At 47.1% G+C, this 12,210-nt stretch overlaps 1 protein-coding gene across 3 annotated transcripts in view; it reads left to right on the top strand.

The window, feature by feature from the left end:
• Positions 1-6,133: 6,133 nt before the first annotated feature.
• TOX2 (TOX high mobility group box family member 2) overlaps positions 6,134-12,210 on the top strand; it is a 271,714-nt gene continuing 265,637 nt past the window's right edge. The window contains exon 1 of one of the 3 annotated variants that reach the window (XM_059896588.1): positions 6,134-6,379. In XM_059896588.1, coding sequence (XP_059752571.1) covers positions 6,244-6,379 — 136 coding nt within the window. In that variant the 5' untranslated portion in view covers positions 6,134-6,243. The remainder of the gene's footprint in view (positions 6,380-12,210) is intronic. The other 2 variants (XM_059896590.1, XM_059896592.1) reach the window with 2 other exon arrangements.

The following is a 12,210-nucleotide window of genomic DNA, read 5'->3' as shown; positions in this document are numbered from 1 at the left end:
TTTTAAAGGAAACTTCGCAAGATAGTATTGCTAGTTTGTTTACACTTGTGCTCACATTTACTTCTATCCGCTTTTGCATCTCAGACTGACCATGTGGGATCACTTTGTTTCTGCTCAAAGTTTTCTTTTTTTAGAATTTCCTCTTGACAAACTCTTTTGATTTCGTTTGTCTGAAAGTGTCTTTATTTCACCCTCCTTCTTGGAAGTTATTTTTGCTGAGAGTAGTTGTGCTATTTTCTTTCTTCATGTTGAAGCAGAGACCAGTTTCTTTCTAACTTATATCCTGTGGTTGAGAATTCAGAATCCCATGGTTACCTCACTTTTTTTGAAGTGAATCTATGTCTTTTCATAGGTCTGTTTCAAAGAACTTTTCTTTATCTTTGGTTTTCCTACAGTTTCACTATGATGTCGACCTGTGGATTTCTTTTTATTTATTCTTTCCTTTTATTTGTTGGTTGGACCTCAGGAATCTATGGATTAGTGTCTTTCATTCGTTTTGGAAAATGGTCAGGTATTGTCTCTTCAGTTATCGCTTCTACCTTATTCTTTTACTTCCACTGAAATGATAAATGCTCATTCTACTGACATTTCATTGTCCAAAGTGAGTTTCATGGCCACACCTAACTTCAGGGGTTGAGGAAATACAGGCCTGTCACATGCACAGAAGGAGGAGAATAGGAACTTTGACAAGAGTCCTAAGAATGTCCCCATTCTGTTCTTTTTGTCACCAGTATTTTTTTCCCTTTTCTCCACACATACAGAGCATGCCTTCTTCCCAAGAGAGAAAACCCAAAGTCCTAGCTCAGACTTGGTGAAAAACGCTCAACCAGTGCTCACTGGGGGCTTCCTGGGTTCCGGCCAGGACCTTACTCTGCACTGATGGGAATCCTAGTGTCTCCAACGAAGCTAAGCTGTCCCCTGTGAGGAATGAGAGACCTGCAGAGTCATGCTCGCTGTATCCTACCACCAACTTGAATGTCCTATACACAAGGATGGCTCCTGGTATACTTTGCTGAGAAGGAGTCCTTGGTAAATTGTAACTTCCACACCATTTACGTGACAGAGAGCCCATTTCCTCTAAGCCTGCAACCCAGTATTGAAGGAACTATTGGCCCTACTGGGAGCTAACAAGTGGTTCAGCATCTGCTCTGATGTGTCCCCAAAGCCCAGGATGGTGTTTGTTGATGATGTTGACAATGTTTTTTTGTTCCCAGTCCCATAGCCTCTTTCATGCTCGCGACTAGGGGTGGCCCAGGCTCAAGTGATTCAAGCATCTGTAAGTCTGCTAATGGAGATGATAATGAAAGCATTTCTTCTGTCACTGAAATCCACATAATAAGGAACAGGGCATTAGTTGTTGTAGGTTTCTTTGTGGCCAAGCACCCATTAGCGGGGCAGGCTAACATTTAATCCATTATGGAGAGAGGGAAGGCCTGGCTTGTTAATGTTTCTAACAGACGTCTTGAATGGTCCTCCAGCCTGCAGCCTTCTCCAAGCATCTACTTCATGCCTGGGACCTGACAGGTCACTCACCATGGCAACAGGAGGGGAGAGAGGGATGCAGACACACCTATCTGGGCAGCAGTTCTCAGGCCTGTGCACGTCAGGGACCAATAATGCAAGCGAGGTCGGATCTGCTTTCTCTCCCTCCCTTCCCACTCTGATCATCTTGAGAGACGCTGCCAACAGCTGGAAAAGCAGGCATGGAGAAGAGGTCATAGAATGTGCAGAAACAATGTTTCCTGAAAATGAAAAATTGTGTGTCTTGGCCAGCCAAGTCAGCAATTATCATTATGGGGTGGGATGGAGAACCAGAGTCACTATGAATCCGAATCCTTCAGGCTTGGGGAGAATTCTTTTTTTGTTTGTTTGTTTATTTATTTTGGCTGTGCTGCACAGCGTGATTTCCCCGACCAGGGATCGAACACCTGCCCCCTGCAGTGGGAGCGCGGAGTCCTCCGTTCCCTGGAGAGACCTCCAGGGAGTTCCCTCAGAGAGACTTCTGGTGACATTCAGGCCAGCTTCTCTCCCAGTGCCGGCATCCCTGGAGGACGGTCATATAGTGATGGGGTGCTTCCTACCCGCCCCCCCGCCCCGAACTTTCCCTTGTTAGGTTTACACTATAGTGTGCAAGAGTCACACAATTATGTCTAAAGCAACAATCTACATACTTTAAAAGTACTTTATGGCTAAAAAATTCTAACCGTCATCTCAGCCTTCAGGGAGTCGTAATCTTTTTACAGTAGTAACATCAAAGATCACTGATAACACAGATCGCCATAACCCATATAATAATAATCTAAAAGTTTGAAATATTGCAAAAATTGCCAAAACGTGACACAGAGACATGAAGTAAGCAAATGCTATTGGAAAAATGATGCCAATAGACTTGCTCGATGCAGGGTTGTCACAAACTTTCAATTGGTAAAAAACGCAATAAAGCAAAGTGCCATAAAAACGAGGTATGCCTGTCCCATGACCCTTCATAAATAGTTGATCCTCAAGAAATAAGAGAAAACCTTAAAACGGGATTTTCTGAAATACGTTCCATGGAAAACTAGCTGCTCGAGGTGGTATGAGGTGTTGGGAGAAAAGGCCGCACTCAGGAGACACTGAGTGGGGCAAGGTCCATGGTGGTTCTGCCTGAGGACTTCTGGGTCCATGCTGGTGGCACCGGGATCCCCAGAGCTACTTGCAGGACTCATGCTCCAAGGAATGTCAGCTTGGAAAAAATAAGTTCAGTGTCATAAATAAATACAAACAGAAAAGACATTTCATTCAGGCATCTGTAAAGAACTGACAGAAACAGATGCCATTCTAGGCCACAAAGACAACCTCCGAGGTACTAACAAGCAGTCTTTTTCCAGCCACATTATCTGACCACAAAGCAATAAAAAAAACAGAAATTGAAAACAAAAGGATAAACAGAAAGAAAATTAAACCAGTTGGAAATTTATTCCTAAATAACTCAAATCAAAGAAGGGAACAAAACTGCAATTATAGGCCATTCAGAACATAATGACAATTGGAACTCCACACAGCAAAACCCATGGAATGTAAACAAGTACTCCCATGGCTCTAAATGTTTGTGTTGTTAAATGGGGAAGACTGAAACTTAATGAAGCATCCAACTCAAGAAGCTAGAAAATAAGCAACAAGATAAACCTAGGGAGAGAATTAAAAGTAAAGGTAAAAATTAATGAGACGGAAAACATAAAAATCAGTAGAACTGGTAAATCTAAGACTCAGCTACTTGTAAATCGCTATAAGACACCTAGACTTGTAAAAGCCCACTAAAGGGAGGGGCCAGGAAGCAAGTGAGAGAGAGGATACAAAAAAAAGAGAAAGAAAAAGGAAGAAAGGAAAGAAAGAAAAGAAGGAAGAAAGAAAGAGAGAAGGAAAGGAAGGAAGGAAGGAGGGAAGGAAGGAGGGTGGGAGGAAAGAAAGAAAAGCAAAGGAAATTTAGCCAAAGCTGCAGAGAAGAGTTTTCACATTAAAAGGGAATGCTGGAGCTTCCCTGGCGGTCCAGTGGTTGGGACTCCATGCTTCCACTGCAGGGGGCATGGGTTCGATCCCTGGTTCTGGAACTAAGATCCCACATGCCCTGCGGTGTGGCCAAAAAAAATAAAACAAAGAGAATAATAAATACATATGGTACACTAGTTAATTTGGAGGGTTCAATGGAGAATGCATGTCAACTCAGGCTGCCATAATAAAATATCACAGACTGGGTGGCTGAAACAACAGAAGTTCATTTTCTCATAATTCTGGAGACTGGACGTCCAAGATCAAGGATCTGTGCCAAAGGGTCTCTCTGCTCTAGCAGCCTGAAGTCAGCCAGACCCCCTTTCCACACTTGGCCCCAGGAGCAACTCAGACCTCATTCCAACGTCAGTGATGGGGGTGTGACGTGGGGCCATGGCCCGGGGTGCCATGAGCCAGCCCTCCCACACCTCCCCAGGGGTCACTTCGACACTGAGCATTAGTCCCCGACAGGTGCCCTGTGGATTTGCTTCTGTGCTCCCTGCTGCTTGGAGCTCGCCAGTTTCATGGTGTTCTACCAGGGATGTGACTGTCTTCACCTGCGTTCTCCCAGAAGCAGAGCCTGAGACAAGGAGTCAAGTACAAGTAGTTTATTCAGGAAGTGCAGGTAAGGTTGGGGAAGTGAGATACATTTGTATGTACACTCACGTGCAGATGGTAAAAAAGAATGAGACAAAAATTGTAGCGGTATAGTCTCTATACTTTCTAAAACTTCCTTGAGCATATCTTTCCATACCAAGAAGAATCAAGCAAAGATCATATTTAGAAAAACATTTATGGAAACGAGTAAAGATTTACGAAGTTTAAAGGATTGTAATAAGGGTGGGGTGGGGGGCTTGCAGCCGTTAGCATGAGACTGTTATCTCAAGACCCTGAGGGAGGCAGTCAGAGTCCCGCTCTGCCAACAGTCAGCTCGCAGGGGTCCTCCCCACAGAGGTGCGGATCGCGGCCTTCTCCCTGGGGCTCTCCAGACCCTTTGGCCTTGGGGCTGGCAGGCGATCTGGGGGGCCCGGGGACTGGCTGGGGCTGTGTCCCGCAGAGCTCCAGAGCCCTCGCCATGGCCACCCACTGCCAGGGCCAGGCCTTGAAGCAGCGGTGAACCCCTCCCCCATCCCCACCTCCTCAACCTCATGGCGGTGGTGGTCCCCATGGGTCTCACGAGGTCCATGGAGCTCTCAGCAACTGGAGTATATGGACACTGCCATTAAGGTAACAGCTTCAACCAGCTTCAGTCTCTCCGTTCAAGTTTCAAAAATTGGTACAGCGTAGATCAGCTGTCTACCCCTAGGGTTAAGTTGCAAGGACACTGCACATCATTACTTCAGGTCCACCTCTGTATTGGGGCTGTCCTCAAAGAAGGGCAATTGCTGTGAGCTGGGAATTCACCTGACGGGTATCTGCTACCGCACGTTTTCCTATTGATCCTATACAAATGATTCGCTCCAGTTTAAATGAAAAGCCCAAGGGCCGGCTGGGTCCTGGGCACCTGGCTCCCTCAGTGATGATGGCTGGGCGGGTTCTGGGGACCTGGCCCTGAGGGCACCACCAGCTGATATCTGCCTCCTCACCCGGGCCTGGGCACCCAGACTGGGTGCTGGACGAACCCTCCCTGGCAGGGTAACCCAGCCCGTGCAGGGACCCCCTCCTCTTAGCCAGGGCCTGGACCTAGGAGGGTGAAAGTTGAGCCTTGGGACCTCGCCCTTTCTTGTCAGCACAGAGAATAACATTTGTTTTGGTGGAGGTTTACAGGAACATCTGTGACCTGACTGTGACCTGACCTTAAGAACAAAAGATCTGACACCAAGAAGTTTGCAACAACTAACCACGCCCCTCCCTCGCTTGCTGAAAGCTTTTGGGGAGTTCAGGGTTTTTAAGGCATGAGCCACCTGTCTCCTTGCATGGCCCTGCAATAAACCTTTCTCTGCTCCAAACTCCGACATTTGGTATTGTTTTGCCTCACTGTGCGTCAGGCACATGGACTTGCGTTCGGTAACAGTATGAGTGATCAAGCCATCTCCCTCCTTCTGAAGGCCTTTCGGGAAACTATGGGAAATGGTGTAAAGCACACAACTCAGAGTTACCCCAGTCAAAGGGTGAGGGGCCTGGGGCGTGTATACACCAACTTCCAAGAGACTCATTTGTTGAGGGCTATCGTGGGAGCGTTTGTAACTTCCCTGGCATTTCCAACCTGCCAAGCGTGGGCAGTTCTGGGAACAAGAGCCCGTCCACCCGAATCCCCCAAGTGCAGAGACTGGAGGTGGATTGGCCAGAACGCTGAAAGGTCCCACGGATATGGGTGAGGCACTGACCACTTTCGACACTCTTACTTGGTGACTTATGGTGCCGTCAATCCAGCAAATGTTTAACCAACAGCTCAAATTGTTTTTTTCTTGCTTTGTAGCATCTGCCAATTTCCGTGGTGTAGACATTCCTGCTAAGGCCAAGTTCAAGCTACCGGTGGTTTAATAACCAGCTCTCAAATTTCAGCTCTTGTGAGGCAGCACGAGCTCCACCCAGCTCACCAACAGTCAATCCTTCCTTCCCTTATTACATTTCACCACGAGGCTGTGAACATGTGGTTTGGGTTCCTTTCTGGTTTACATGCTCATATAGATTTTCCTGTGTTTTTCCTTTGACCATTTCAGCAAGCATCTGTATACCACCGCCAGTCATCTGGAAACCTCTTCACTTTTAACCTTTATGTGGCATTTCCCTGGACGTGGGCTTTTCGTACACATCATTGATTTGAGGACAGGGAGGGAAAGCTGCTGCCCTTGGCTCACTCTGACTTCTTCCCAGGAGGAGGTGCCGACCTCATTGGCCAGAGTGCAGATTGGTGAGTCCGCTTTTACTAGTGGGAAGGTCACCTGCTGGTCCACGTTCCCCCTTATGTGGCTGGGTGGGTGCCATCTCCCTCTTTCCTGGATCTCATTTTCTAATACACCTGCTATGGCATGATGGGTGGCTACATAAAATACAGGGCACCCAGTTAAACTTGAATTTCAAATAATGATCCCTTTTTAGCTCAAGTATGTCCCAAATATTGCATGGGACATACTTATGCTGAAAATATACTTATGTATCCAAATTGGATCATGTTTCAAATGCACGGTGGCTGCATTTTCCCCATGTTAGAAGGATCCTAATGAAAGCACCTTTTGTTTTGTTTTGTTTTTTTAAATTTTTATTTATTTATTTATGGCTGTGTTGGGTCTTCGTTTCTGTGCGAGGGCTTTCTCCAGTTGCGGCAAGTGGGGGCCCCTCTTCATCGCGGTGCACGGGCCTCTCACTATCGCGGCCTCTCTTGTTGCGGAGCACAGGCTCCAGACGCGCAGGCTCAGTAGTTGTGGCTCACGGGCCCAGTTGCTCCGCGGCATGTGGGATCTTCCCAGACCAGGGCTCGAACCCGTGTCCCTGGGCATTGGCAGGCAGATTCTCAACCACTGCGCCACCAGGGAAGCCCCACCTTTTGTTTTTTTTAAAACTTCCTAAGGTCTAGCTCAGAATCCCCAAGGATAGAAATTTATTTCCCTATGACGGGAATGGGATTTTAACCTCAGTCACATCGTAGGGGCTGGGATAGCTGTGGAATTTTCTTAGAAACTCAAGCTTCCAAAAACAAGTAGTTAAAGCTGGGGAAAGAGCAGACAAAAATAATAAAATTACTTTTTAATATTCATTAATAAATGCTGTTGTGCCTGGAGATGATCTATCATATAACATGTCAGTTTTTTGGGTTTTATTTTGTTGTTGTTGTTGTTTTGTCATTTCTTGCATGACATATTTCTGCAAAGCAAAGTAAATATCATTTTTATTTTAAAAAATAAAGAATTCTTTGGTGTTTATCTGAAATCAAATGTAAATGGGCATCCTGTATTTTTACTTGCTGTATCTGGCAACCCATGAACTGGTGCCCTTGTCCTTGTTAGGGCTCAAGCCTAAACATAATAATGTGGAAACTTGTTTTCTATTTTCTTTTGTTTTTGGAGAGTCTGTCTCTTGGGAACTTCATGAGAAAGTGTCGTTTGGTATTGGTATTCCTGGGTCCTCCAGCACAGGATTTGGTATTCCTGGGTCTTCCAGCAAACCACCATCAAATATCAGGAAAACCTCACTTTGAAGTCTAACAATTTGGGTTTGGGTTTGGGATCCAATCTAAGTCTTTGATGAATTTAATCTGTGCACATTTATTGTGTCACCTATTATGTTTGGTTTACTTCTGTCATTTTGTTTCCAATGAGCCATGCTTTCTCCAGTTAGTTTTCTTTGGTGGGTTAGAAGTCATACCTCTTGTTTTTATTATACCAGAGGTTATCTTAAATACAAAAATCTTGATTTCCCATCATATGCTTTTCCTTCCTCTCATATATCTCATTTTAGGGGGAAATTATTTGGGATTTTTACAGGCAGATGATTATGATCATGGTTATTCATAATAAATTATTTTAACGTATTGTGTATCTTCAGCTTTAATACTTATTTCTGATAATTGGGAGTGGGTTTCATGCCTCATTATTTGTAGTCAGCCCTGCATTTTTGCGTTCTGGTTGTCATGCACTCTGGTTGTTAGTTTCTATTTTCTTTGTACTGTTTCTACCCTACGCTTGAATTTGCTGTTTGGATTCTTCAATCTTATCCTCTGCCACCAGGCCATTGAAAGCGGGAGTCCTCGGGGCTTGGGTTGCTTTTCTCACTCTTACTGTCTGTATGCAGACAACTCACCAATAAGCGGCTCAAGATCCAAACCACCTGCTGAGTGCAAATCCACAAATCCACTTTGCTAATTGGCGCCTCCCCTTGGACATCTCATGGGACCCTCACACCTAGCCTGCCCCAAACCGTCTAAAAACAACCTTCCTGCCCTGCCTGGTCCTGTGTCAGAGTTCCCATCTCAGCCGACCACGCCATCACCTGTCCACTTCTATCCACTCCTGCAGAACAGGGACCCTAATCTTTCTTTCCCTCACTCCCTTCTGTCCCACCCATGTCGAATCCATCACCAAGTCCCACCACTCTTAACTTCGGGGCAACTTTTGAATCTATCCAGATTTCTTCATCCCATCACCACTGCACTAATTCTAGGGACTATTGTCTCTGCTCTGGTCTAAGGTCTCCTAACTAGTCTCCCCACCTCCCCTCTGACCTCTGTCTACACCAGACCCAGAGGGAATATCTAGAAATCTAGATACAGTGCCACCTCCCACCACCCTGCTTCCCACTACTATTAAGATATGGGGGAGGGGCAAGATAGGGGAAGAGGATTAAGGGGTATAAACTGATATGTATAAAATAAATAAGCTGCAAGGACATATTGTACAGCACAGGGAACATAGCCAATATTTTATACTAACTTTAAATGGAGTATAATCTATAAAAATTTTGAAAAGCTATGTTGTACACCTGAGACTAATATAATATTATAAATCAACTATGGTTTAATAATAATAAAAAAAAGATACAGTTAGGATTCTTCAGGTGTCCACAAGACCCTGCACACCTAGCCGGGCCTGAAGCATGATGATTCTGCTTCTCTGTTCTTCTCAGCCTCTCACGGGCTCTGTGCTCTCTGCCACCAAGGGCCCTTGGCATCTCCTGCTTTGAACCTCTGGTTTTCCCTCTTTGTGTGGTTAAGCTCCTACTCGTCCTTCAGAGCTCAACGCCCCCTGAGCTCCTTGCTAGGTTAAATTCCTCTATTCTTTGCCCTTGTAGCCCCAGTGCCTCTCCTTCACAGCACTGTATGCCGTTGTCACTTTACGTTCATTACTGTCCCTCTTCTGATGAGCACCTGCCTTCCCCAGGAGGCTCCAGGCTCCCCAAAGACATGGATCGTGTCTGTTTCAATTCCCTACTGTATTCCCAGAGCCCAGCATAGCACCTGGTGCCTAACAGTACCCAAGAAATATTTGTTAACTGAATGAGTAAGTGAATGATTTGGAGATGGTCGCAGCTACAAGTGACACTGAAGATCATCCCTATTACTAAGAGTGGACCTTGAGGCTGAGACCCCAGGGGAGGGAGGATCCCTGAGAAGCCTGGGCAATTGAGAGTCAACTTCTAGAGTTTTGAGTTCCAAAGTGCTCTTGAAAGCGATGGCTTTTGATTGCAAGAGCCAGATGCGGGAGAGAGAAAAATGTGTCTGTTTGCTTGTTTTTTTAGTTCTCAAAGCTTGGCTTGGCATATCACACACAAAGCCAAGGGGACCCAGAGCACACAATTTATACCATAAACCGCAGGGTGGGGAAGAATGGGTGGCGATGAAGAGTGTTCTCCTGCCCTAAAGGAGATGAGTTCAATTAGCAAGTGTGGAAGGACCAGATGGAGGGGCTGTGGTCAGGGTTTAGAATTACTGCGTTCCCGAGAATGTGTCCAGCATCCCATCCTCCAAGTCAACCCCAGTTAACGTGGTAGGGAAGGCCTCATAGAGAAGCCCAATATGGCGCCCGACTGGTGGAGCAGAGTGGCCGAGGGAAGTGTAGGAATGGAGTGGCCTGAGGACAGCATCAGTGAGGCCAGCGACTCCAGCACAGCATAGAGGGGCAGGCTAGAGTCCTCAAGCCCCCAGAGAGGGCGTGCATGTGGCTGAGTATGGATGCTGTCCTGAGTGGGCCTCAGGGTCTCAGGAATTATCAGGGGCCTTGGCCGAACTCTAGTTCCTGCAGCAACAGGAATCAGGGGGACCCAGACTCAGAGCCCAGTGAGGACTGAGGACCACTCCCAGCCCGACAACCCTCCCAGGTGCTGGTGCGGTATGTGACCCCTCCCCCCCTCGCCTCTGGGCTCTGGCTTGGAGTGGCCTGTGAAATCTGAAGACAAGGGGCATTTACTGAAAGAAGAGTGGAGTGAAGTGGCTGTTTTGTTTCATGTTTGCACTTTGTTTCCTACCTTCAGTGGAAATGGGAGCTTAAAAGCTAGAATGGGTTTAAATATGAAGAAATAGGGAAATAGGTTTTTTATACCGGGGACGTGGTCTGGGAAATTTATACTTGCTGCATGGACTAACCAACTCCTTGTGTTACTTGAGGTTCCAGCAGGGAACAGAATCCAATTCAGGTGGATTTAATGAGGGGGAAAATGGTGGGGTAAAGGGACCCAACCCAGGCATCAGGGTCCTAGGGAAGAGCAACAGTGGGAAGGATGGGAGTGTGGGTGGACAAGGGCAGGGGACGGGGATTCCACTGAGAACTGGAGACATAAAACAGGGGCCACCCCGCAGGAGCTGTAGTCACGGAGAGGGCTGAGCTATTGCCAGAAATGAGACCCAAAGGAGGAAGGCAGCAGGGAAGAAATATTGCCTTTTCTCTCTCCTCCCAGCTTCTGGGACCCAGAAGGCAGCTGGCAAGTGTGTCTGGGTGGTGCAGTCCGCAGGGGCCAACTTCTGGGGCACAGAGCAGGGTGGGAAAATGGGTGGGGTGGAGTAGGGGCTGGAGGTGAAGAATAGCTAGCACATCCTTCTGATTGAATAGATGGGGAGACTGAGGCCCAGGCAGGGGAAGGACTTGCCTAGGGTCACTTAGCAACTAGAAAGCAGAGGATGCCTCCACCCACCCCCCACCTCCTCATTCTCATATTAGAGCTCATGGTCCAAAACTGCACTGCTGTATTTCCTTAACACACAACTGTATTTTCTCATTTTCAAACCTTATTATAAAAAAGAATCAGAAAATGCAAAATTGTAGAAAGAAGAAAACAACATGATGGGGTCTGTTCTTCCAGATTTCCTCACTATGCTTGGACACACACATTTGATAAAAATGGGGGTGGGCTTAATAAGGTGGGACAAGGAGGGGTCGGCACTCAGTGAGTCAGCAGCAGGGTTCCTTGAAGGAAAGGCACATGGAAAAGAGGAGGAAAATGAACAAAACAAAACAAAACTAAAATCCAGTCGAGGGAAAGAATGGTGGTTGCTGGGTCCGGCCTCAGTTTCCCCAGCTGCTCCTGGGCAGGGGTGTTGTGAGGATTAGATAAGAAACAGACAGCAGAGCACTTGTGAGTTCCCCTGCGGAATTCCTTTCATCCTCTGGGCCTCAACATGCTCACCTGTACCGGGAGCGTCCCAGCTCCCACGTTCCTCTGTACGGTGCTCCGCGCTGGTGATTGCCTGGTGGTGATGTTTGCATCCTTAGAGCCGCTCTGGGAGGGGCCGGGTAAAGCCTCGCCCGCCCTGAGGCTCGGTACATGCCCCACTGGAGGTATGTGAGCTATGTGCGATGGTGTTTCGGTGGGCCGTGCTTCGGTTAATAGTTACACACACGCTTTAATGAATATCAGCAGGGCTGATCACAGACATATTCAACAACTGGCATAGTGCAGGACTCAACCAATCAGAATGGACAGTGTCAGTGACTAACCCTTGAAGGTCTCCAGTTCCCCGTAACTGAACCAGAGCAGCCCACCTGGTGATTGGGGTGATAACTGTCCCCCGAGAGTGGGTTCATGTTGTTTTCATCACCCTGGACCCAAGACCCTCCAACAGCAGCCCGGCCACCACAGACATGCTCCAAGCTTTGAGCTTTTTTTTTCTTGGTTTTTGTGCGCGGGCTTTCTCTAGTTGCCAGGATCAGGGACTACTCGTCATTGCGGTGCGCTGGCTTCTCATTGCAGTGGTTTCTCTTGTTGCAGAGCACGGGCTCTAGGCGCACGGGCTTCAGTAGTTGCGGTGCGTGGGCT

Source organism: Balaenoptera ricei, chromosome 15, assembly GCF_028023285.1.
Source record: "Balaenoptera ricei isolate mBalRic1 chromosome 15, mBalRic1.hap2, whole genome shotgun sequence".
NCBI classification, from domain to species: Eukaryota; Metazoa; Chordata; class Mammalia; order Artiodactyla; family Balaenopteridae; genus Balaenoptera; species Balaenoptera ricei.
This window is presented reverse-complemented; position numbering and strand designations above follow the sequence as displayed.